Consider the following 25,506-nt stretch of genomic DNA (forward strand, 5'->3'; position numbering starts at 1 on the left):
CCCAAAGAAGCCAATTGTGCAAAACCCACGCAACACAAAAGTGCAATGAGCCAAGTTAGCAGCTATTTGAAAATGCTGAACATCTAAAAAAGAAGAAGATATTCTGCTCATGGAGAGGAGGGAATAGAGCCAGAGCCCAAAAAACAGAGACATAAAGTTTTCTCTGAAAAATACTGCTTTGTTGCATTTATGATAATACAAACACCTGCATGCCACAACTTGCTAAAAACAAGTCAGTTTCTACACCACATCACAAAAACTTACAGTGCTTCATGCTTTTAGTGCTTTGTTGGAATTGAAATGATTGGAATTTTCAACACTAGGGATGTCAATTATAAGTAATCTCCAAGATTGATCTTTGCAAATGTTAACGATCAATCATTGATCAATCATTAAAAAAAAACGTTGTCCATGTCAAAAACAATGCCAAATGCGTTTTTCCCCCTAAATCAAATTTTTCTTCACGACATAATCTATATAACTGACAGTATTGAATAGCTACGGATCATAAGAGGTGTACAAAATGTTAAACATGATACATATCACTTTCTGGAGCAGGATATAAAAGTCTCCGCGGACTACAACATGTGGATTTACTGCAACAAGATAACTGAACAGAAACATATTTTAGACTCACAGTGTCCATTTATCTGCCTTCTCGTTCTTATTGAAAAATCAGCATGTGTACGTGGTCAGGTGTCAGCCGGTAGCGCAACCGAGTCATAATCAGTCCGGCAGCAGAGAAATAAAGCGCTCGTAGAGACCTGACGCACAGCGTCTTTCCATCCCTAACTCAGTCGAGGCAGAACATGAGTCTGGTTCTGCTGGAGGTTTCTACCTGTTAAAGGAAGTTTGTCCTTGCCACTGCAACTTGCTAAATTCTGCAAAGTGTTCTGCTCATGGTGGATTAAGATGAGTTCAGACTGAGTCCTGTCTGTAAGAGGGGACTGGATCTTATCCTGTCTTGATGTTGGGTCTTTGTTAGTAATAGAACATAGAGTACGGTCTAGACCTGCTGTTTGTAAGCGTCTGAGAAAAATGTTCTGAATTGGCACTATATAGATAATGATTGACGGATGGATGGATGGATGGACGGATGGATGGATGGATGGATGGATGGATGGATGGATGGTGTGGGTGGGTGGAACACTGATTTGTATAGATACATATGTCTTTTTTTTGTTGAATGTCCACAGTTATTTAAAAGGATAGCAGTGAAATTAAATGACAGACTTGACATCCTCACAGGGTGAAATGTAAGAACCATACTGCCCCCTGACTTGTTCTCTCATATAATCACCAGGTCAAATAAATCAAATCAAATCTCTGATTATTAAGTGTTGGCTTCAAACATGATCACGTTTTCATAAACTTGCTGAACCAACCACGCGGTCACTTTTAAAAACTTCTGTGCTACTTAGTAAACATTGAATCCGCTAAAAGGCATGTTAGCATTCTGAGCATGTTAGCACACTGATGTTTGCATTCAACTGGAAGCACCACTGAGCTTAAGAACAGCCTCACAGAGCCACTAAAGCGGCTGTGGACTCTTAGTCTTGTTTGACAAAATAACCTCCCCAGGTGTTTGGACACTAGCTGTTCTCCGACTGTGTGCTCCGATAAAAAACGTAACTCATGTAGAAAAGATGTCTCTACTTATATTCACAACAAGAGGTCAGATTTTAAAGTCTCTGTCTCTTCAGATATGCTTCAGTTTTCACTTCAAACATAAACAGGCTGCAGAAACTGAGCAAAATAATCGTCATAACTGCTTTCAAGGACTCCATTAAGATCCCATATTGGATATATGCCTTGCTTTCACATTTCATTGCACCTCTAGATTATATTAGTTCCCCAACAGTGCAACACCTTCATTTATAGTTTCACTGTTGTTTGTACCTGCTGCAGTCTGTTAATGACACTTCTGCAGCTTTTATTCTCAGCCGTATGGCTCACCCAGTCACATCATCACATTTGAGATATTAAATGTGTATTCCTCTGTTGCCTGAGGGGCTTTTATCAGGTGCTCACAAGCCTTTGTGCTGGTAGTACAAGTGCAATAACATCAAGTTTTATAAGAATTTTAATAGATCTTGTAAACTCAAACATCTTGTTTTAGTGTTTCATGATATCTTGGATATCTAATAAAACCAATGCTGGACTAATGTCTTGCATTGTTTTTTTTCAAGCTGTATTTCTTTACATAATTGCTGAGATTGAAGCAATGTCATTTCCATGAATGTATTTGAATACTGTAACGGTTTCCAAACTATCACTACAGCCTTTATGCTGTCTGCAGCTCAGGCTGTTTCAAAGCCGCCTACTACATACTTCTTACATATGTAGTATGTAATATGTACTGCATACTGCATACTGCATACTGCATACTGCACACTGCACACTGCTTTTAAAGGTAATGGGTAGTATGACTGCTCTGTTGGATGTGTTTTGCAGTGTGCTGGGTCAGGCTCCACTGGTTTCTCGGTTTTGGAAAGCAGAAGTAAACAATGTTTACAAGTTGATGGTGAAACTGCTTCTGTAGCATCCACATATGATTTACAAAGTTAAGAAGTGGTTCATATGGCCTTCAATAATTTTAATAACAGACAGTAGCCTAACCTTTGAGATAGGTATTGCCTCTGTGATGACTAGAAGTTACAAGATTCCCATGTGGTTGTTTCTCATTACTTCACCGTAACGGACCGTTAGATGTCTGGTTCACACTCCAACACAGTAGGTGGCGGTAATGCACCTAAAAGCTGAGTCTGATCTGAGTCTATTGTCTTTACAACAAAACTGAACATCAGTTTAGGTCTGAACAGCCTATTTCTCTATCGGCACACACTGTACAGGGTGACTTTTTTGTATATATAACTCATTATTTTTGAAGATATTAAACTCACAAGTTTTGCCTAATTAAGGGCATGGCTGACTTTATTAGCTGACGGTAGCTGTTTACGAAAAGGCTGAAGGCTCACCCCTTTACCTCACACTAGTTAGGACAAAGATAGGTTGAATTCAGCATTTCAATATGGCACCTGCCGACAATAGGCTTCCAAACAGCACTTCAAGAAACGGATGGGTGACGTCACGGATACTACATCCATTTGCTGCCACCCCTCATATACAGAAAAAAGAGAAAAAGAAGAACATTAGTGCTGTGCATTGTGGGAGACTGCTCCACTGCATACTGAGAAACATTCCAGAATCAGTAAGACACCTGGGTAGTTTTGGCATACTGCAGATTTTACTCTTGTTTACATACTGTATACTACATTTTGGTCAAATCAGTACACACTGCTAGTATAGTTGGCAGTTTCAGATTCTCTCTCCTCTGTAGCATCAGTTTTAGTGTCACTTTTCAAACACTAACTGTGGAGTGAAGGATTTCATAAACCTACCAAAATGAATACGAATGGATTAGATTAAGAGCAAAGTCATTTATTTTCTCTCAGCCATTATAAACACGGTCTGTCCACATTGTTATTTACACCAATACAGATAGGGCTTAAAAAACTAAATTTGCAGTTCATCATAATTTATTTCCAGTCATTAAAACACAGCAACAATATTCTTGGCACACAACAACATACAAGTAATGAGATTTATTTTGTTTCATATTTCAGCTCCCAGTCTCCACTTCAACAGAAATAACACTGTCATGAAACACTGTGCCAAATATTATTTTACAAAAGAGAAACTCTGTGTGTCTCCAGATCACGTCAGGCTCTGTGCGCCTCGTGCTGCAAGACAGCAAGGCTCTGGTGAGTGAATGGAAGGAGCCGCAGGGCAGAAACATCAGCGTGGCCGCTTGTAACCACACCCAGGTGGTGCTCGCTGTGGGACGGGCCCTCTACTACCTGCAGATCCTGGCTGGCGAGCTCAAACAAATCAGGTGGGACGGACACACACACACACACACACACACACACACACACACACACACACACACACACACACACACACACACAGACACACACAGACACACAGACACACACAGACACACAAGGAACAGACTAATTGTAGATCTCTTGATATTATCAGGATATTTTTGACTGACACTGATGAACTTGGGATTAAGCTGCTAATAACAAACTCTATTGTATTGTAAGGTCATGCTCTCAGCACTGTGAGTCGTGTATTGTACAGGTAACCAGAGCTTCTTTATTGACATATCTACACTACATTATGTTTAAGTCAAAAGGCAACCATCAGGGCAGAAAAAAGAAGCCTATGTGGGAGTGCTAAAAAATGAAATCCCTCCAACGTCCTCTTAGTCTGATTCCAAAACAGAGTGTTAAATAGCTTTTCAGCAGAATGAAACATGATTACAGCTCGGCAAAAATTGCTTTGATCTTAATAACTAACAGGGGCATCATTTTTACATCTCTCATCCCTTTACATCTCATTATTGCTTAATTTCATTAAGAACCTCTTGTAAGATATCATACCAACTGCTGCATGAGGATACATTAAAAACAGGCAGTTTTTTTCTGAAGAGGGAGCTGAAGTGTTTTAAAAATCGAACCCATCCTTTAAAGTTTCTTGACTTCTCTGTTACATGTCCCAAAGTATTTCAATGACTGTAAGCTTGTGAGACTCTCAGCCGCACTAACAGATTAATGCGTAAGGCGTCTGTGAGTGATGGGTGGAGCTAGCAGTCCAGTAGCTGTCATCTTGGCTAATTGAAGTGACTGTGCTCGCTGTGATCAGTGCCCATCCTCTCGTCCAAATATGGTCCCCTCTGCTCCCTAAATCACAGTGACAACAGCCAAAATGTCACACCTGAGGCTTCAACACAGAGCTCAAAGATGGTGATGTCAGGGGGGCTACATCCACAGTCTATGGAGTAAATGTATATAGCTTAATTTAAAGATGTCTGTAGATCTTCTGTGAGAAACAGAAACCTGCTTTCTAGAAATAATGCCACATTATGGGAGATGCTGTGTGTAGTCTCCAGAATGTTACTTTCTTGGTGACAGTAGGATCAGAAGATATGAGACTACTCTCTTGTTTTTACCATAAAACTGAAGCAAAAACCAGCAGCAACTTTGCACAAAGACCATAAACTAAATCATTAGCCTGACTAAATGTGGAGTAAACAAACAAGATCTGGCTACAAACAAAACTTAGAGGGGGAAATTGGAACAGTACAAAGATGGTTACAGCAGTTGCTGTCCTTCCTCATCGTCTGCCAGAGCACGAGCGATGAATGAACGGGCCTGGAGAGAAAGGAACAATATTCTGGGCTTTCCTACAAACATGTTAATTAGTGATGTTGGTTCTAGGCAGATAAATGTTACATGTGGACAGACTGGTCCCAATTCTTCCCAAATATGTACCAAGCTGCTCTCACCCCAGCTGTACATGCACCATACAGATATGACAGTGGGATCAAGTCTTCCCTCACTCTCAGCAGGAATGGAAATAATATGGCTTTTTCTCTTTATATATCGAACAGTTCTCTTAACTCCCAACAAGACCGTCTGTGTGTTTAATGATGTGAGGCCTGACAGCTCAGTCAGCCTCTGTGATACACACTAAGGATAATGATATGATACTGCCCACATGTCTAATTTATCCTCTTGTTTTATGTGCACTTCATATTTGTTCGTTTATGATCCAGTTTCTATTTTGGGTTGAAATGGCACAACCACCTGTGGAGCTGTGGGCTGGCGCCACATCCTTTAGTTGACGATTCTTATCTGACAGAGAAACGGCACTGAAGACCAGCAGACACACACTTTCCTTTTTTTAAACTCCTCTGTCATTGTGAAGAATTTATAAAACATGTTATCCCATGAGTCATCTTGCTGTCTATGGGGGTAATACTTACAGGTGCACAAATGCAGAGGAATAAAAAAAAGATGTAGCATCTTCCTTCAGCTGTCTGCAACCTGTGTAAAGTTGTCCTTTTGCATGAAGGCTACAACAGCAGTACCAGTCAGCTTGAAAAGTAACATGAATTCAGAGTAACAGCATGGACTGCAGACGCTCCAGTCTTTATGCCTTATTAGGAAAGAAAAACATCAAGATGTCTCCAACTTGTTCACTAATGAGTCTGATAGAATAGCAGGTTAATTTAATAGTTAAAGTAATATAACAGCAGGGAGGAATCTCACGTACTGTGAATAGACCATTCTAAACAGAGCTGTTGTTTAAACGTTTTATTAATCAAGCATCAATTTATTGTACTCCCAATAGTCCGCCAGCTTTGCCTCTGAGTTGCAGCTCTTTGTGATCTTATTTTTCACCATCTTACGCTTAATTTAATCTCTTCTCTCCAGATATGCGGTAAAGTTTGAGATAAGGGATTTACATCTCATTTCTTAAGTCTGAAAGGGAAAGTGGAGTTGAACGTTAGAGTCTTACCCTTTGTTATATTCCTGTCATGTTGCTGTTGCAGGTTACCCCTGTGGCTGTCTCCGGCCACTACTGCGAAAAAACACTGCTCTGAGACACTTTTTTTTTTACAGGACTTTAAAAAAAAGTCGAGGACACAGAATGTTTTTTTTTAGTTTGATCCGAGTAAGACATATAGCCAGTAAAAAATGCCACCAGGCCTCCTTGAAGCACTAAGTGTTTGTTTTCAGCCTTGCCAGTGATGATGAATGATGAAACGATGAAGGAGACAGAGTGAAGTGTCTCACCACAGCTGGGAAAGAAAATTCAGCTGGCATCAATAAGGTGCTGGTTTGCACCTTATAAAAAAAACGATTATCAGTGTTCTTATGCTTACTGAATCACATTCATACATCTGAACAAGAATATGTGATACATGGTCATACTTTATGGCAATGGTAGGTTTAGAAAATTAAATAAACAGTTGCAGCTCCAAAAATTAGAATATTGTGAAAAAAATATTTTTTCTTTATTCAAAATTTTGGCTTATAGTAGTGAAGCGTATTGCGTACACATGAGAAAAAGAATTCTGTTCTGTTTTTCTGATTTGACGAGTTAATTATCTCAGAATTAAAAGAAAAGTGTTCTGTTTTTCTGAATAGAAAATCTGCTCTGTTTTTCTCAGAAAGGGCCCTACGTCTAAACAGCTGCATAGTCCTCAGGTGCCTGCGTAAAGTTAACAAGCTAATCATAATACCATCTATGTTACTTAGAGACACTAGTATTTCCCAATGTCTTAAACACAGAGCAAAATAAAACTGGATTAAACTGAACAACCAGGGCATTTTTTCTTCCTTGTGTGGCCTTGACGTGCTATTCTCATAATTCCGAAATAATTAACTTGTTAATTCAGAAAAACAGAGAATTTTTTTTTCACAGTGGACGAACGCCGGCAATTGGCATTGCTCCCCAAACCATCACAGACTGTAGAAACTTTACACTAGACTTCAAACACCTTAGAGTATGTGGCTCTCCACTCTTCCTCCAGATTCTCTGAGACTCTAGGGAGACTCTAGGACCTTGATTTCCAAATGAAATGAAAAATGTAAGGACTGAGCAACAGTCCAGTTATTTTTCTCCTCAGCCTTGTTAAAACACTTCTGACGTTATCTCTGGTTCAGATTGGCTTGTTGTTGGTAATGCAACAGTTGTAGTCCCTTTCCTGAACACATCTATGCCTGGAGGCTCTTGATGCACCAACACCAGCCTCAGTCCACTCCTTGTGAAGCTCTTCAAAGTTCTTGAATCATCTTTTCTTGACAATCCTCTTGAGTCTGCAGTCATCCTTGTTGACTGAGCACCATTTCCTGCCACACTTTTCCCTTCCAGTCAGCTATCAGGTATAAGCTTTGATAAAGCGCTCTGTAAACAGCCAGCCTTTCAGCACGGACCCTCTGTGGCTTATCCTCCTTGTGGAGATGATCGTCGTAATTTACTCAAACTGGAAATCATTGAATTTCTCCTAAAAATTCCTAAAATTAAAAAATCAAAGTTTGGTCATATTGTTTAACCCACCATGGTGCCATGTCTTACATCTGATTGTTATTGTTGTAGAGTAATGTTTAGGAGATGCAACCATTTGTCCACAAGTTGCTCCTCTGGCTTGAGATTATTGAAGTGCTTTTGGAGGACGGTAACTTGGCTAAAGATTTTTAGAATATGAAGTGTTTCAGTTTTGTCTGAGTTAAGCTATTGTAGTCTAGTGATGTCAAACAGATTTTGGTCTCACATCTTCAGGCAGTGTGAACTCACCACTCAGTGCACAAAATGACTCCCAGACATTTATCCATTTTCTAACCACATGAGAAAAACACCAATTAGGCCTTGTGCACTGTTTCCCATAGCACATCATGTCCTTTTGCTCTGCTCTGTGTCTTAACCTTTCTCATACACATCACATTCACACAATGTGAAGGGCAGCCTGTTACAGTGTTTCTCATGCCTTCTAATCTCCCATCAGCACCACGGAGATGGAGCATGAGGTGGCCTGCCTGGACATCACACCCCTGGGGGAGGGAGGTGGTGAGTCACAGCTCTGCGCTGTGGGACTCTGGACCGACATCTCTGCCCGTGTGCTCAAACTGCCCTGCTTCACGGCCCTGCACAAGGAGATGCTGGGAGGAGGTGAGAGAATAGAGAGGCACTGAGGGGAGTAGATGGGTAGATGCAGGTAATGTCAAGTCAGGGGGGAGTTTTTTTTTTTCTATAGTCCCACAGCACGGCACACACAAGGTCTTAATGGGCTTCACAGACACAGACATACACCCACACACAAAATTATTCCTATCCTACTAATGCAAGCGCTCTCAAAAAGCAATTTCACACCCACCACAAAATCTTAGCGCATAAAGGCAAAAATGTGTCTTTTACTCTACTTTTTGCCACTTAACAAGCCACAGCCTGAACGCAGGGCAGGAAAGGACACACAGTTAAAGCCCTACTTAACCTTGACAAATTACATATTATTCACAAGCACAAAATGTCACCAATTGTGTCTTTTTTCACGCAGAAAATTAAAAGAAATTTATTTTAAAAGTTATGAAGAGAACTTGATTAAAAACACTTAAAACAGGGACATTTTGTGTCTCTATTTTCTCCGAACTTTTGCCTTTTTATTACAAAGAGGAGAGCTTGTTACTGCTTAATTAAGCTGATCTGACTGGTAATTTAAATTCGCACAGATCAGCCCAATTTCCATCTTTTTAACAACCTAAAGTCTACAGCAAACCTAAATTCAGCAGCATTGGAGGGTCAATTTTGAGCAGGCATCACCTCTCTTCAGCTGAAAGAGGAAAAGAAGAGGTTTTCTTAAAATAAAAACCTGAAAAAATTAATAAATATTGGAACAGCAGTATTGGTCTGATGCTACTACAGTACATCCAGTTGTAGAGGATGAGTTAGACATTATTTTCTGAGAGTTTTACCGAAACAAACAGATACCTTTTATGTCTGCACACTAGAAATGGATTGAAACTTCCAGCAGGGATCTGTAGAAAGGAAGTACAAACAACCTTTGGCACCTCTACATGTCATGAAATTAACACAGGAACGGAAACTTTCTGCCGCCTCAGGCTTAGACACAGTATTCAGATAATGCCCTGTAAAACTACGATGGCAAACGACCTTCTTCATGCATCTTAAATAAAGCAGTGTGGCATGTGAAATAGCAAACTTTAGAGTTGATGTTCAGCTATTCCTTTGAGAAGTCTCATATAACGTCTGAGGATAGGCTCTGTTTTAATGTAGTAGTAGCTAAAGAGGATCATATCTCCAGTTCCTTGTATAGATGTAAATTTCATCGCCCATTAAGTCCCTCATTTTTACTATGTTCTACTTGACTACTTGAACATTAAGTGTGCTCTCAACCTGAATGCATTAAGCGCACCATTTAGACCCTCAAAAGTGTTTAAACTGTGAATGTTAAATATGCAGGAGAGGACTTGACTGCTTTTGGTTAAACTTATCAAAAAGTCAGCAGTCACTGGAGACAAAGTTTCCGAACATGGTGAACCGGTGCAGACACAGCTCTCACTCTCCAATTAGACGGCTGCATCCATGAGGAAGATTTCCACACTCCTAAACACAGTGTCACACTGTATTATCCAACTGGGTAGATTGACAGCTCCTCAAACTTTGCAGACTGTTCTCTCCCGCTCTGTGCCTTAACAAGAACGGTGTGACTGCACACTGCTCTAAACAGGAATGCTCTAAATGAAAAGCTTGTATGCTGACCTAATTGTTGGTATTTTTAGCTCTGTTGTTCAAGCACTGGGGCAGTTTCACTTTATTTGCATTAGATTAGTACACTTAAATGATTATAATTATAATTAAGGTCAAGTTTTCCTGTTTGTGTTTTCATCTTGGACCCAGCCTTAATGATTGTGTTTTTAATATCTTGGCTCATTTGCTTAAAATAACTGGTGTTAGTTGCCATGGAAGCATGCAACCTTTCAAGAAGCCCCGTTTCTAACACTGCTGCTTTATAGAGAGTCAGCCAGAGAGCATTTAATCAGAGCCAGTGTTGTTTTGATGTAATTGGCCTGCAGTTAGAGAAACCAAGGTTTGGGAAACAGAAAAGACAGAAGACTTTCTATTTATCCCGCAGCATTTAAATGTTTTTTCAAAAGTTAGCAGCCAGCCTGGCCAATAACCCTTATTGATTTTTCTGACAAAGACATTTCTGCAGACATTTTTCACTTTGGTGTTTATCCATGAACCTGTGACTCCAGAGTACAGGAGGAATAAATCATCTGACTGTGTGTATCCTCAGAGATCATCCCCCGCTCCATCCTAATGACCACCTTTGAAGGCAGCTACTACCTGCTGTGTGCGCTGGGAGACGGAGCGCTCTTCTACTTCGGCCTGGACCTGCAGACTGGTAGGTTCTTCACCACCACTGTCACGACATAGCTTACACGAGAGCTTTTTCGAACTTCTCAGGCCACAGGCAGCTGTCTGAGAACATTTTCACTTTGAGAGAAGTATTTCACGGAGAATTATATAACCGCAAGCTCTATATTTGGATGAAATAGTTGAGAAACTCAGCAGTCTGAAGAAACTACTGTGAGTTTGTTTGTCGTTTGACTACAAAAAGGGATTTCAGTGATGCAATCAAACCTTGTGATTTCATAGACAGAATACCTGAGTGCTGTCAAAACTGCCAGCAAAAAACTCCCTGACCAAAATATACAATTGATTCAAACGTGTTGTTGTCTCTTTAATGTTGCTCTTTCAACAAAGACACAAAACATTTTTGATTGGGAACCTGCCAATTTACCCCGCTAGCATTGAAGTGTATCTATGTTTTCATCTTTTTTTATTTCTGATGGGTTTCAAATTGCTTTTTGCAAACACATGGGAATGAATAAGTTTAAACAGACTGAAGATTTGCTTTAACTATAGCAACATCAGAGAGTCATGCTGTCAATCAACCAGCAGCCAATCAATCCTCAAATAACTGTTTTCTGTTTGGTCCATATGGGAGCAGCACAAACAAGATGTAAACACCTCTCAAGTATGATCTACTCAGGAGATTTCTATGGAGAACTTTCTGTGCTAACAAAACTGTGCATTCAGAGTCATGTAAGTCCAGTGTTCTCTCCTTGTTTGCCCTGCTTTACCAGCTGAGACAAACTTCTCTATCCACTGAAGGCTCCACTGAACCCTCCTACACTCGTCAATCCTGCAACAATTCATTACGCCTTTGTACTTACACACCTGCCCAGAAATGGTGTAATGTTGGTGTCTTAGTGTGTGATCATACATCGTGTTACGGGGTTGCAGAAGCGAATGAGGCAAATAAATAAGGTTGGGCACTCAAGCCAAAATACTACTTGATAGTCACTGGCATCTATTCAGCGATTATTCCTAATCGAGCCTCCCCAGAAAACACACGCAGACTAGGGCTAATTAATAATAAAACTGATATAACAATATTTTCTTCTTTTTGCTAAATATATTCTGATATAATTAAGAAGCTAGTACCAGACACCCGCCACATTAACGGTCTGTTTGTGTGGCAATCACACCACAAACACCAGGACAGGCCGGTGTTTCTGTCAGCGTGGCTTGTATGTTTACATTTTAAAGCCATGCTCAACAATGCTGGACTGTCTCTTCTTCTTTTGCTATTTAATACAGTTGGCATTCGTCTTCTTCTGTTACCCAATGCGGTTAGCAAACATCTTAAATACACTCTTTTGTCACCGTCTGGCGAAATACCATATCATAACCAGGCACCGGTTAAAAATATATTATGAGAAGCACAGCTGACTTGATTGACAGGCAGGAACACTGTAGCTGTTGGCAAGGAGGCTCAAAACTCGCCTCTTTACGTCAAACTCACTCGACAGCAGTTATGTTGAGTTCAGCATTTCCAATATGGCTCCCGTCGACAAATTGGCTTCAAAGCAGCGCTTCAGAAACAGATGGGTGACGTCACAGATACTACGTCCATTATTTCTACAGTCTATGGCGCACACAGACATGCATTAACACACAGCGCTGTTCTGCCAGCTCTGAAGCTACACATGGCCACCCTCTTCCCCCATTCCGCCTCTGTTGCTACTTCAGAGGGAGGATCAGAGGTGGAATGATTACATCTTTGTGCGTTACACATTGCAAACGTAACAGGAGCGTAAACATCCCGCCTTGAAATGAGAGTTTGTAAGCACCTTGTGCTCAGCATCTCCTCCATCTGTGCCTTCTTATTTTTTAGCTGAGCTGATAGTCTACACCAGGTTTTTAAGACAGCTGTCCGCTGCTCTTGAAACATGGCTGGCAGAGCAGTGAGCATGAAGCAAAACAGAAAGTTTCAGGGGAACTGATCAACAATAAGCTGAATTTTACTTTAAACTTTACTTGTAGAAAACTGGTGAGAGCTGCAGACTCTGGAGATCAGTTCTGTTCTTTAATGCTCGCTGTATTGTTCGCCAAAATGTTTTAGTACGTTGTGTTGTTGAAAATAAGAGAAACCGAGGCTGATTTATAATCTGAACCTCAGTCCCAAATACAGGTTTTTTAAACACTTTTAATTTACTGAAGCTCAATAATCCCTTTTTTAAACCTGTCTGATGATAAATGGTGAAGTTTCCACACTCCCTTCGTGGTTTGGAACAAGGCTATAAACTGTAAGTGTCTTGTTAATGTTACATCACCTGGTCAAGACATTTAGGTGATTGCATTTCTGGAGCTACAGAAAACGTTATAAAGTTTTCATGGACTGTACAGTATTTCCTGAGAAGAGCAAATTGATTTTGACATTAAAGGGCTCGGGGAGAGTTCTTTTAATTGCTGTCTTATTGAATACCTGTCTGTTCCAACTAAAGCTGACTGTAGGGTCTCTCTTTTGACTTTCCAATCAATGCATAAAACAGAAAACAGCTTTGTCGAGTCTTATGAGGTCTTATGGTCCACTCTGAGCTTTCTGAATAAGAAGTAATTATTTACTGTCTCTTTTATGTTCAGTAATGACAGGAGATTAGTCATTCTGAGTTCCTTATGCTTGGTTTTCTCAGACATCACCCTTCAGGACAACTACCCTTGTAAAATCTCCAGTAAGCAGTGAAGAAGGTTCCTCTTCACCCTTCACTATGGCCTCATCTCATAACAGACATCAGCCCTGAAGTACACGCCCCACTCAAACTGCAGACAGTGATCAGACAGCCTGATGTTGCGATATGTACAGAGGGATGGGAATATAATCAGGTCATTTTTGTGCCTTGTAAACCTTGTTCTGAAGTTAATAGAGAACTTACTACCAGGACATTAGTGTGCATATAAATGTACTCATTAATTTTGATTTAGTTTGATCACTTCTGAGTCGTTAAATGTGTTCTGTGGTCAGACAGGACAAAACATAAGGGCATCACAGGCCAACATGCACAGATTGACTTCTCTCATGTTTGCGTCTTCTCTCCTCCCCCTAGGCGCCCTGAGCGAGCGTAAGAAAGTCACCCTCGGCACCCAGCCCACTGTGCTGAGGACCTTCAGGTCCCTGTCCACCTCCAACGTCTTCGCCTGTTCCGACCGACCCACCGTCATCTACTCCTCCAACCACAAGCTGGTCTTCTCCAACGTCAACCTCAAGGAGGTCAACTACATGTGCCCACTCAACTCTGAGGGTTATCCCGACAGGTACGCAGCAAGACTCGACATGCACCTGCTTTCTGTTGGTCTGCAGCTTCACAGGAAACATTTGTGTTTTCTCCTCAGGCTTTGAAGTGTTCAGAGATGCAAGCATTACCTGTCTTTGTTTTTATCATCAAGCAGAGTGCCGGCTCAGATGTGTCCTAGTACAGAAATGCATTTAATCAAATTTTCTTTTGATACAAAGAAGAGGGTGAATGGCTTTTCCTGCCCCTTACCCGTCTGCATTCGATGTTTTTTTACAGCCTGGCTTTAGCCAACAACAGCACGCTGACCATCGGCACCATCGACGAGATCCAGAAACTCCACATCCGGACTGTTCCTCTCTACGAGTCTCCCAGGTCAGTCTGCTTGTCAAACTAATAAAAGTTGACCTGCAAATGAACATTTCACACCCATTATCTGTGCAAACACGCTGTGTGCTCTTCATGTTTGCTGTGAGTTTGCCCGTCTGCTCTGATTTGAGCTGCTGTTGGTTCTGCATATCAGAGCTCAATAAGGTTTCCCCCTTTTAACACGAACTGAGCAACAACTGTGGCTCAGCTTGTTTGATAAGTTATGAAAAGTTGATTTTTGTAGTCCTGTTGTTATGTTTCATGTTTACCAGCATCCTCCTTTCCTCCCCCTCCTCATCCCTCTCTCCTTCTTTTACCTCCCCGCTAGGCGGATCTGTTACCAGGAGGTTTCTCAGTGTTTCGGGGTTCTGTCCAGCCGGGTGGAGATTCAGGATGCGAGTGGTACCACATCTGCCGTGCGCCCAAGTGCGAGCACTCAGGTACGGTAGCCCAACGTTGTGTTGGGATAATAAACACCCAAAGGCTTGTTTGTTTTGCACTCTTATCTAACCAGACATGCTGACTAAGAGCGTTATTTATAACATTAACTGGGAGCTTGTCAGGACAACACATGTCCTGTCCTGTTAGTCACTTAGCATGTGTGCTGAAGCTGCATTTAATTCTTAATGCTGTTTGGTTCTTTTACTTTTGTCTTCAGAGTCGTGATTTCAGGATAATTGTAGCTCTTACTGGCAGAAAATTTGCTTCCAAAAATATAGTTTGCAATAAAAAAATGTAATTATGATAAAACTCAACGATTTATTTCCTTCGTTTGTGTTTCAGAGCTGTTCCAGCAACAGTGTAGAATTTCAAAAAATAGTGCAACCAATGAAGACACAGGACAGTGTTTCATTTTTTTAATGTTGTGTCTACTCAGGCTAAATTTAGCTGCTGGGAGAGTTTAAATCAAGTGGAAATTAAATGAAACACAAGCATGCTTTGTCTGATATGCTGTCAAGGAATACAAACAATGGCTTCAGCTGCCAAGAAAGAAATGGTAGGCGCAACATTTAAAAAGAGATCTGTACTTGGAGAGCTAATCAAAAAGTCCTCTCGGGCAGATTTACACGGACAGCATGTGTTGTGTCCACTCAGCTTGGCTCTACAGCTTCCCCCAAGGGGACAGGTGTGTACTTTATTTGTGATTGTATTTATTGCTGCAGCACAAAACAAAGCAGAGCCAGAAGCCTCTCACGGAAAAGCCAGAAAGATGTTTACCTGATTTTAAATGCTGCACATCTGCTGCTACAGATGGTGCCGACTGTGCTGTCGAACTCGAGCAGAAATAGAGATTTGAATTGCTTTACAGCTTTTATTAGGTTTCTCTTTGCCTCTACCTCTCCCTGCTGTCCTCTCTGATAAATCAACATCGTTGCAGGCTCTCTCCAACAGTGTGAGCTCCAGCAAGCTCTTCCCCAGCAGCACCTCTCCCCACGAGACCTCCTTTGGAGAAGAGGTGGAGGTTCACAGTCTACTTGTTGTGGATCAGCACACCTTTGAAGGTGAGACAGCTGGATGAACATTTCTATTTGATCTTACAGAGCTGGAGCTTTCATACGGAGCCTCTGATGGTGACATTGTTCGCTCAGCTCAAAGAATAACCTGGTCAGTGCAGGAATCCCTCTCCCTACTCTTGTACAAACATTCAGTCATGAAGCTTCTTTACTCCAGATCTTCACTACAGATGGGTGCAAACTCATTTCAACAGTTAAGCTTGAATTAATCTGCTTCCATACTCTATAGGATGAATTTTTTTTTTCATTATAATCCAGTATAAAAAGTTAAGCAGCAGTCTTATAGAAGGACTAATGAGTTGATCCTGTTGAGCATCATGCAGACCCTCTGTGGTGAAGACAACTCTTACTGGAAGGTTTTTTCCTCCTTCCTGATTTGCAATGCAGATTTTACTGCACCAGGCCTCCCTATCAAAATCTAAGAGTTACCACAGCCGCATACATTGCAGTATGTTATATGTTAATGATATGTAAATGAGGGACTGGTTCAGCACACTGTCTCCACAGCTGACTCCACTTTATCAACGTGTGATCAGATAACTGCTTATTTCTGTGTCAGGGGGTTTCATCAATCAGATGTGGAATGCAGTGCTTCGGTGTATTTGTTCACTATAGAACACACTTTATTGCTTCATATAGCTGCACTGGAACTCTGTATTGATCAAGAGATGCAGGGATCATATGTACACATAGTGTGACTAATTTACTGTTTATTTCTACACCACACAAATCTGCTGTTATTTTATTAAGGCTTTGCATTCTGGAGCGCCGGCTGAATCAACTAAAGCTACGTCACAAAGGCGCAATGGATGCCTAATGTTCCCTCATGTCTTTAGGTAATGGAACATATGATTCATACCTGCCATACCTTATGCAGAGTGCTCTTACTACTTATTTACATCAGTAAGCTCTCGTATGCGTCCTACATTAAGCCCAAATACCCGGGGGGAAACAAGCAAAACCTCGGATTCAACTAAATAAACAAGAGAGCTGAGAGAGTGTGTGTGTAGGGGGGTGCAGATATCAAATTAGACAAGATACAGTGATTGAAAACACCTGTTTATGTTTGTCGTTGATTGTTCCTCATAAAAGCCTCACACACTCGATATAAAGAGTATGGCAGCTATCGTTCAGAAGTTATCTGATAGTAAAAAGAAAAAAATAGCCAGACATGACGTGCATGCAAATTGTAAACAGAAGGCTGTCGGACATTAAGCATAAATGAAATTAAGTAATTCCTGCCTGTGGCCATCAGATTGTACAACTCCTCCCTCTGATCACTGAACAATAGCCTATACTCTGTGCAATAACCACGGCACGGCATGGCTTAATAAAACAATACACACAATTCTGCATCGCTAACTAGGCCAACTATGTGTATGTGTGATAGAAGTGAAGTGGCAGGTAAATATAGTAGCAGAATGATATGTGACACAACAACGTCGATTGGACCCCCCCCCCCCCCCCCCCCCCCCCTCTCTGTGTTACCCTGTGACACTTCAGAGCAGAGCCACGCCCATCAAACAGAAGCAGAGCTCTGCAGATTGCTGCAGGGATTTTCATTTGTTACCATGGCTCTACCTGCTTGAAGGTGTGTTAAAACTCTGTTATCTAAAGTCCAAGATGAGTAGGATCGATGACTGTAGCTGTGACTTGAGTCCAGATGAACAACTATAAATATTGTAACTCATGACGGCCGTCTCTAATCGTAGTTAAGCTACTTCAATGATTAACATTTCCTTTCCGAAAAAAAAATGTCACAATAGAAGTCCCCTCATGTTACGTTGTCCAAAAAACTTGACAGAACTCAAAGATTAAAATAAAGTAACCTGTAGATGTGTAAATTATATTAACAGGGGAGGAGGAGAGGAAAGGAAATACAGATAATACAGATTTAGTAAGAGGCTACAAAGTCCTGAGTTCTGAACAAAAAGAGTGTTTTAAAAACATCTTTCTGTGGTCTCAGGCTCAACCTTGAGATGAGTGTGGCATTGCAGACTTGTTTGATGGGGGTCATAGTGAGTTAACATTTTAACATGCGTGATGAGTTATCATATCATTTTGTAATACCGCAAAATGTCATTACCTCAAAAATCAATTATATAAAAAAAGTAAACATACTGCTTATAAGAGCTCTATAATGACCGAATTTCCCTCCCCAGGATAAATAGAGTATTTGTGATTCTGATAAAGAGGAAACTTGCTTGTGTCAAAACATCAGCTGAGTTCTCTCCAAATGTCCACCAGTTTTCAGAGTTCCTGATTTTGTTTTGACCTAACCGTACTAACCAGAGTTCTGTGTGTGCTCAGTTCATCTGTGCAGTGAGGAGTTTTTACTGATATTAAAGGTGTGCTCATGTTACTTTTATCTCTAATCCAGGTGGTTTGCAGTAATCTGTATAAACTGTTATTGTTATTCAAACTCGTGCACCTGACCATCCATGTTTCACTCGTTCCAGTTCTGCTCTGTGGGGGTTTTGTTGCAGCAGATTCAAGAAAATAGAAATCTAAATATAATGAATGAGAGCAAGTTTCATCACTAAAGAGGCTTTAATTTGTTAAAAATACACTATTAAATGGCAGCCTGTCGCATCCTCAGATTGTGAATGTTCTCTCTTCTACATTGACATCATGTAAGGTCAATCACTAAGCCAGTCTCTCCGTTGCGGTGCACGGCATAAAAGAGGACATGAGCTCAGATTCCCTGATAAAAACATGAAGGAGCTTCCAGCAGATATCAAAGGATTTAAACTTCCTCAGAGGAAACAGACTTCACTGAACCTCTGTGAATACTGTTCCTTTTTCAGTTTCACTTACTAATATTTGTAAAGCTGCAAAATATCTTTGCTGGTTTTAATTATCACTGCAAGTACATCCGTTTTCTCTCGAATCCAACAATTAACTCTTCCCCCCCCTTTTTTTATTCCATCACACTGCAGACAAACAACTCAACTTGTATTATGTAGGTCAGGTCATTGCTTTAGTTAGTGGACCCAGAGGGGGAGTTTCATCCATAAAATATTTACGAATATTTGGACACCTGACCATGACGACAATCACACATGCACTCAGACCCTGAACCTATCCAGACATTACCCTGGGGAGCTGAATGTGAGAACGGAAATGTCAAGAACAATTGAACTGGACATTAAATAGACCTTGCCAGGTAACAAGTGACCCAGTGTTAATTGAGGTAATGTGTGAACACAGCGGGTCATTTTCCACAGATTTATCTACAAGGTTTCCACTTTTTTCCTGAACATCTTTGCATTGCTTTCCACTCTCTTAGTACATCATGTACTGACATCAACACAAAAAGAGTTGAAGATGCATCCTGCTCTTTCCCACAGGAGCAAAGCCTTACCTAATTCAGACAAGTACAGCACTTCTGGTGTGTGAGAAGATGTCTGATATGAACAGTCTACTGACATACTGGGAGATCACACAAAAAAAACAGCTTCTACGTGTAGTCAGAATAGAGTCAATAAAAAAAAGTGATAACACAGTCACAAGTGGGGCTCTTATTTTAGTTAAAGCTCCTCTCAGGAACTTTCAGTTTGGGTCGATTTTGTTGAAAAAAAAATCAAACATTAAATATAACTCAATTTAAATCATCAGGGCCTAATTCACAAAAAGTTGTGCAGCGTTTGCATCTTCTAAAACTGACAAATTAAAAATATGCCTTCTTATCCCCAAAGCATACAAAGGGTTAATGCTCCCCAAACTGCTCTGCAGAACAAAGAGTATCTGTGCCAGTGCTGATTTAAATGAACCATTCTGCAGTCATATGGGGACAAATTACCTCATAACTGTGCAAATGAGCCTCATTGGAAAAAACGTGTAATTCACAAACAAATCTGCAGATAGATGACCTGAAATAAATTGTCTATAAATACGGTCTGTAAATATAGCTTACTCATTACTGTTGTAACTACTGTCAGGATAATCTGAAGGGTCTGGAGCCATCAGGCATGGGGATGACTTTTCTTTTTTAATCTTGGACCTTGGACCAACACTTGAGACTCAGTTTCTCAACAAAACATGTCAGAACTCCTCGGAGCTCATCATCTTTATGTGGACAGATCTGAGCTTCAGGATGTGACTGCAAGGAGCAGCTCCACTCTGCAGAGAGCAGAGATGCTTTTGGCTCATCTCCACAATCAGATGCAAAGCCTGAGCAGACTACAAAACTTAATGGGCTTGTTTGTGCTTGACTTTCATTTTTGCAATTTGACTTTGCAATTTTTGGTGCTATTAGCAGCCACAGGCTGTGCCTAGTGAATTCCACCCTCAGTGTTCCTGCTGATGGTCTTGTCTGCTTATGTAAGTCATTAAGAAGCATCTGTACTCATTTCCTAACCAGCTGAAAACTCATCACAGGAGCTTTAAGATATCGTCAGCCAGTTTGTTCTCAAGCCCCGAAAAACCGAGGCTTACGCAAGAGATCATCTACGGCCCAGACAATCCCAGAACCCATCAGCTATTGTGTGACGATACAGTCTCTAGGAGAGACTGACAACATATCAGGGCTTCCAGTGAAACAAGTGGTTAGCAATAAAGATTTCCAGGCCCTGACTTGAGAGGTGAGGATGAAGTTGGAGCTGAGGGACAGAGGCTTCAATTGCATGCACATATCTGCTTAAAGACAGAAACTAAATCAGCATTAGATGACTGATGATGGGATCCAGGGTTGCAAAAACAGGAGGATTAATGAGAGAGCAGTCAAAAAACATAGAAAGACTAGATAAACATGCACCCTGTTAAATGAGAGATTTATAGATCTGCATTCTCACTCAGTTTTGTAATCTGTGTGTTTTCTCTTCCCCTCAGTTCTTCATGCTCACCAGTTCCTCCCCAGTGAGTATGCGCTCAGCATGGTGTCATGTCGTCTGGGGAAAGACCCGTCAGTGTATTTCATCGTGGGCACAGCCATGGTGTACCCAGAGGAGGCTGAGCCCAAGCAGGGACGCATCGTCGTCTTTCACTACACTGACGGTCAGTGGACGAGCTTCTTAGCTTTCTCTGTTAACAAACACAAACTCAAGTTCACATTCATCCTTTTTTTTTCTCTCAACCTTATCCTGTTCTTCTTCCCTTCTCGCTCATTTTGCTTCCCTCCCTTTGTTCCTCACCCTGTTTCATTTTCTCCTCCCCTCCTCTCTGCCCTGTTTGTCCTATGATGCTCTTGTTTCCCTCCTCACTTAATCATTCTCTTATCTCACCTCATCAGACTTCCTCCTCTCACCTCTACTGATTCCCCTCATTTTCTTTCATACTCCGTCCCTCTCAAGGTGCATGGCTTGCCTTTCATTTCTCCTCCCTTAGCTTTTCATTCTTCCCTCAGCCGTACTCCTGCAGCCTCGCCTTTTCTCTTTTACTCTTCCCTGCATCCCTTTCACAGTTGTAGAGTTGTAGTCTATGCTCTGCCTCACTGAGATCTTGTAGGTGCTAGTTAAAGTTGACATTGAGTGTGTAACACTTAAATTGTTAACTGAACGGACAGGCTGACAGGCATGCTGCTCTTTACCTGCAGGTAAGCTGCAGACCGTGGCTGAGAAGGAGGTGAAAGGAGCTGTCTATTCTATGGTGGAGTTCAATGGCAAGCTGCTGGCCAGCATCAATAGCACAGTAAGTGATGCCAGAGTTTCCAGGAAAACATACAAAGCACCAGATGTTTTTCTTCTGCTGTTAAATTACTCAATATGTGTAAAAAGACTGCTTGATCGTTGAGTTTGTTTCAGGGTAAGCTTTGAGGTGAGTCGATTTGTCAGACGATGTTTTTACCGCACTCACTGTCAGGAAATCTGAGGACTTGTTGGAGCACTTGAAAGCTTCAGTCGGAGCTCTTGATAAGGTGCTGACCTCCTGGTTCTTTCAAGTGCAGCTCCCGTCAGCATGTCAAGATGTTTAAGTTGCTACATGGTTGTGTGTACACTGAAATATTGATGTATATATATATATATATATATATATATATATGGACAGAGTGAGCATTTACCAGAGCTCACTCTGTCCAGGTATCAAAGCTCAGACCTTGCTTAGGAAGGCTGTCACTCAGGTTTCATTTAGACTCAACAGAACGACAAACTAAATATCTGCTGTCATCGAATATTAGAATGAACTTCTTCAAGTCATTAGGGCTATGAAAATTTAAATGACTTGAACACTGGAAGCAGCAAAGTAACTGAAGTTTGATACAATATTAAAGCTGCTGTGTGGAGTTTTATCAGGTTATGAAACAGATTAGACTAGCAAGAAGAATGTAGAATGATTATTTCTATATAGTTATTATTAATTCTTGTAAACACATCCATAGGGTACCTGTTCATTCACTAATTCATTTAATTTGCATTTGGGCCTTCAAAGACTCACGGTGAGTTATGAGTTTCACTGTTAAAATAAAGCGGGATGAGATTTCTCATCAGAAAATGGCACTTTCTCTGAAAACACAAAGGTCCCTTCAACCTTAACGCTTTCTGAACAAGCTAGCACAGAGCATTTGCTAAATCATTTATTGAGCAGTAATGTGCTTTATTTTGATATTTTTGGTCTCTCAGAAGAAGTACAGGTTATGTCTGTTTTGATTTTCACTATTCTATTTGCTTGGATGGCAAACTGGTTTCAAAATAACTCTTCAAAGAGCTAAAGTAGGATCTGGTAATTCCAGCTTGTTAGATATCCAATTTTAAGAGACACAACAAATATGCCAAAGATATACAGCTGCTGAGGCTGCTGCTTGCATGCAATCCATCCTGGTACATGGAGACTGCCTGCACGTCCCAGAGGGTCAGAGATCCCTGCTTTTGTATAGATGTAGCATAAAGTGATGATCAGCACTGATTTGAAAACCTGTCCATCTAATCCACGTTGCTAAGTATTACAGACTGTACATGTTCACACTTCTTCAACCTCAGATATTTTCCTGACCAGCCAATCAACCTCTGGATGACTTTCCTTTCCCCGATTCCTCAAGGAGCATGTGATCTGTTGAGGGAGGAGAGTGCATCCTCCGTCATTTGAAACATCTACATCTGAATAGATTTATCCCACATAGATGGCTCTGTGAAATCACTTGACTTAAAGTGTGAAAGAACTAGCTTCCCCCCTGACTGTCCTGTAATACCATGCTCATCCACACTGAGCTATACATAGATTAAAAGGATTAAAAGCTTGAAAAGGAGGCTTTATCTGAAGATATCGAGAATCAAACAGTCATGGTTTGCAGATTTCTGGAACTAATCTCACTGTCCAGTGAATGACTTCCTACCACTTCCCCCCTGTAGCTTTTTATCTCCTGAAGTAATTATTTCATCCATAATCGCCCACAATGCACCTCAAAATTTTAACTAATTTCTTCTACTTATACTCCCTGGTGCAGCAACTGCAGAGTTAAGACACATAAGATTTTGAATTTTCAAACTTTGATATGTGAAACATAATGTCTATCACCCAAGACTAAATAATCAAAGAGGTGATAACTGCAGTTTTACCCTCTGACGTTAGCCATAGTGGAAGACAACATATGACAAAAAGAGGTTTATGAAATGCCTTTTTTAAAAAAAACATTTTTTAGACATTTCATGATTTCCCTTTTTTGTAGAATACTTTTTTCAGTCAGTTTTTCCTTCATAGATAAGACAGCTGAAGAGAGGAAAGAAATGTGGGAAGTAGACCGTGGGGGACGACATGCAGCAAAGAGTCTTGACCGGGAGTCGAAGCAGTGACTGTGACAAGGGCGCATGCTTACACCGCTTGGCCAACTGGCGGCCCCTTTTCTGAATGGCCGTGACTGAAAATGTTAACTCCCCTTAACTATCATTTGAATCACTTCATATTTTTCTCAGAAGCCCTTATGATGATGTTTTTAATAAAAAAGTGAGCTTTGACCAGACTGAAATGGACACAGATTTAGGGGGGAAAGAGCATTTTGCCAGGAGAAAATGCTACAAGCAACTTTAAAGCTAATTCATTAGCATGTTGAATTTAGTGTGTTTGACATCTAAAAAAATAAGCATATAATGAAAACACAAATTAATACAATTTGGTTTAAATCAAATGGATGGTGTATTTTTTATACAATGTCCAAATGTATTAAAGCTGCTGTTGGTAGTCCTGGAAAAAACATCAGTTCAGGGAGAGATTCGGAATGTCAACACTACCCCTCCACACCAGATTTCCCTCTCACTACATCCCTCTCCCTCCCTCCCTCCCTCCCTCTCTGCTCCTGTAAGCCCTGCCCACAAACAGATCGTCGTGCACGCTCAATCAAGACGATGTAGGAGGACCAATTAGGAGAGCGGCTCTGATTGGTCAGAGCTGACGGGAGCGATTGGAATTTATAGATTGGTGGATACAGAGGCATAGGAAAACACAGAGATCTCGCCATAACCTCAAAATACCTAATTAATTGATGGATGTTGATGAGTGTGATAACTTTTTTGCCAAACACAGCACAAAATAAGTACGGTACAGTTGTTTTACCCCAATCCTACCAACTGCAGCTTTAAGTCATAAAAAGATTTGTGATCTTAAGTTGTCGCCTCGTCATCACCAGCAGGTTAAAATGACAATATAAGCAGTTGCAGGAGAAACAGGTGCAAACAGCAGCTTTGGAATAAACTCTGAACAGTACAATTGAGACTTCTGTTAGCTACAACATATTTATAAATCACTTGTCCTTCTTTCTCCTTCTGCATAAAATATGTATGAATAAATATTTTGTACATATATGTTTCATGATGGCGTCTCCTAGTTTAGCATTAAAGCTAGGGTTGGTTGCCAAGGAAAACTACCATGAATTTGAATGTAGCATTTCCTCAGGGCTCCATCTAACCCCCTGTATGTATTGATTGCCATCAGGACATAAAGATCATTTTAACCAGTATAACAAAAAGTGTATCTAAATCTGACTACAAACCCAAGCTTTAATTACACAAAATCACACCCAAGTGTATTTTCATCTCCATCCATCATTTGATTCCTCTTGGTAGAGATGAAAAAATTGCATTTCTAATATTTCCTTAAAAACTTTTTTCTTCCTTCTGATAAAAATACATCTAAAAAACAGCAACACACTATTATGGCCACAAAGAGGATTCTGTAAATTTGGTTTGAGTTGGACTTGTTAAGCAGAGATCTGTTTCTGAGCAAAATCAATAAGAACGTCTGAGAGAGGATAAGACTTCCTGCTGGGCAACCAAGACTACAAAACATACTTAAGAAAGAAATAAGATTCAGTTCTGTGGATAAGGTATACATATTGATGTACTCAGCCAGTAAAGGTAGAGTGATTCTATTCCTATGATGCTGCAGAAGAGACTGCCCAAGGTCGGCTACTTCACTTGGATGGGTTTCAGAAAAAAATGCATTTAAAGAGAATATGAGAACAAAGAAAAGTTAAAGTAACAAAAGTAAACAGAACATCATAACCTGTGTACCACTGAGGGACGAGGTGGTAAGATATAACAAAGAATACAAATATGCAGCATGGATGGGGTAAATCAGTGATTTTCAACCACTAATGTGCCGTGACAGATCGTCAGGTGTGGCGTGGGACATTACCAAATTTCACTTAATTATTTCCAAAAAGTATTATTCATATAATGCAA

At 40.7% G+C, this 25,506-nt stretch overlaps 1 protein-coding gene across 1 annotated transcript in view; it reads left to right on the forward strand.

Moving 5' to 3' along the window:
• Positions 1–25,506, forward strand: part of ddb1 (damage-specific DNA binding protein 1) — a 70,381-nt gene that overhangs the window by 23,449 nt on the left and 21,426 nt on the right. The window contains exons 13-21 of the mRNA XM_034679522.1: positions 3,717–3,895; positions 8,363–8,526; positions 10,673–10,780; positions 13,830–14,037; positions 14,295–14,390; positions 14,713–14,824; positions 15,763–15,886; positions 20,729–20,893; positions 21,432–21,526. Coding sequence (XP_034535413.1) covers positions 3,717–3,895; positions 8,363–8,526; positions 10,673–10,780; positions 13,830–14,037; positions 14,295–14,390; positions 14,713–14,824; positions 15,763–15,886; positions 20,729–20,893; positions 21,432–21,526 — 1,251 coding nt within the window. The remainder of the gene's footprint in view (positions 1–3,716; positions 3,896–8,362; positions 8,527–10,672; positions 10,781–13,829; positions 14,038–14,294; positions 14,391–14,712; positions 14,825–15,762; positions 15,887–20,728; positions 20,894–21,431; positions 21,527–25,506) is intronic.

This window comes from Notolabrus celidotus, chromosome 3 (assembly GCF_009762535.1).
Source record: "Notolabrus celidotus isolate fNotCel1 chromosome 3, fNotCel1.pri, whole genome shotgun sequence".
NCBI lineage: Eukaryota > Metazoa > Chordata > Actinopteri > Labriformes > Labridae > Notolabrus > Notolabrus celidotus.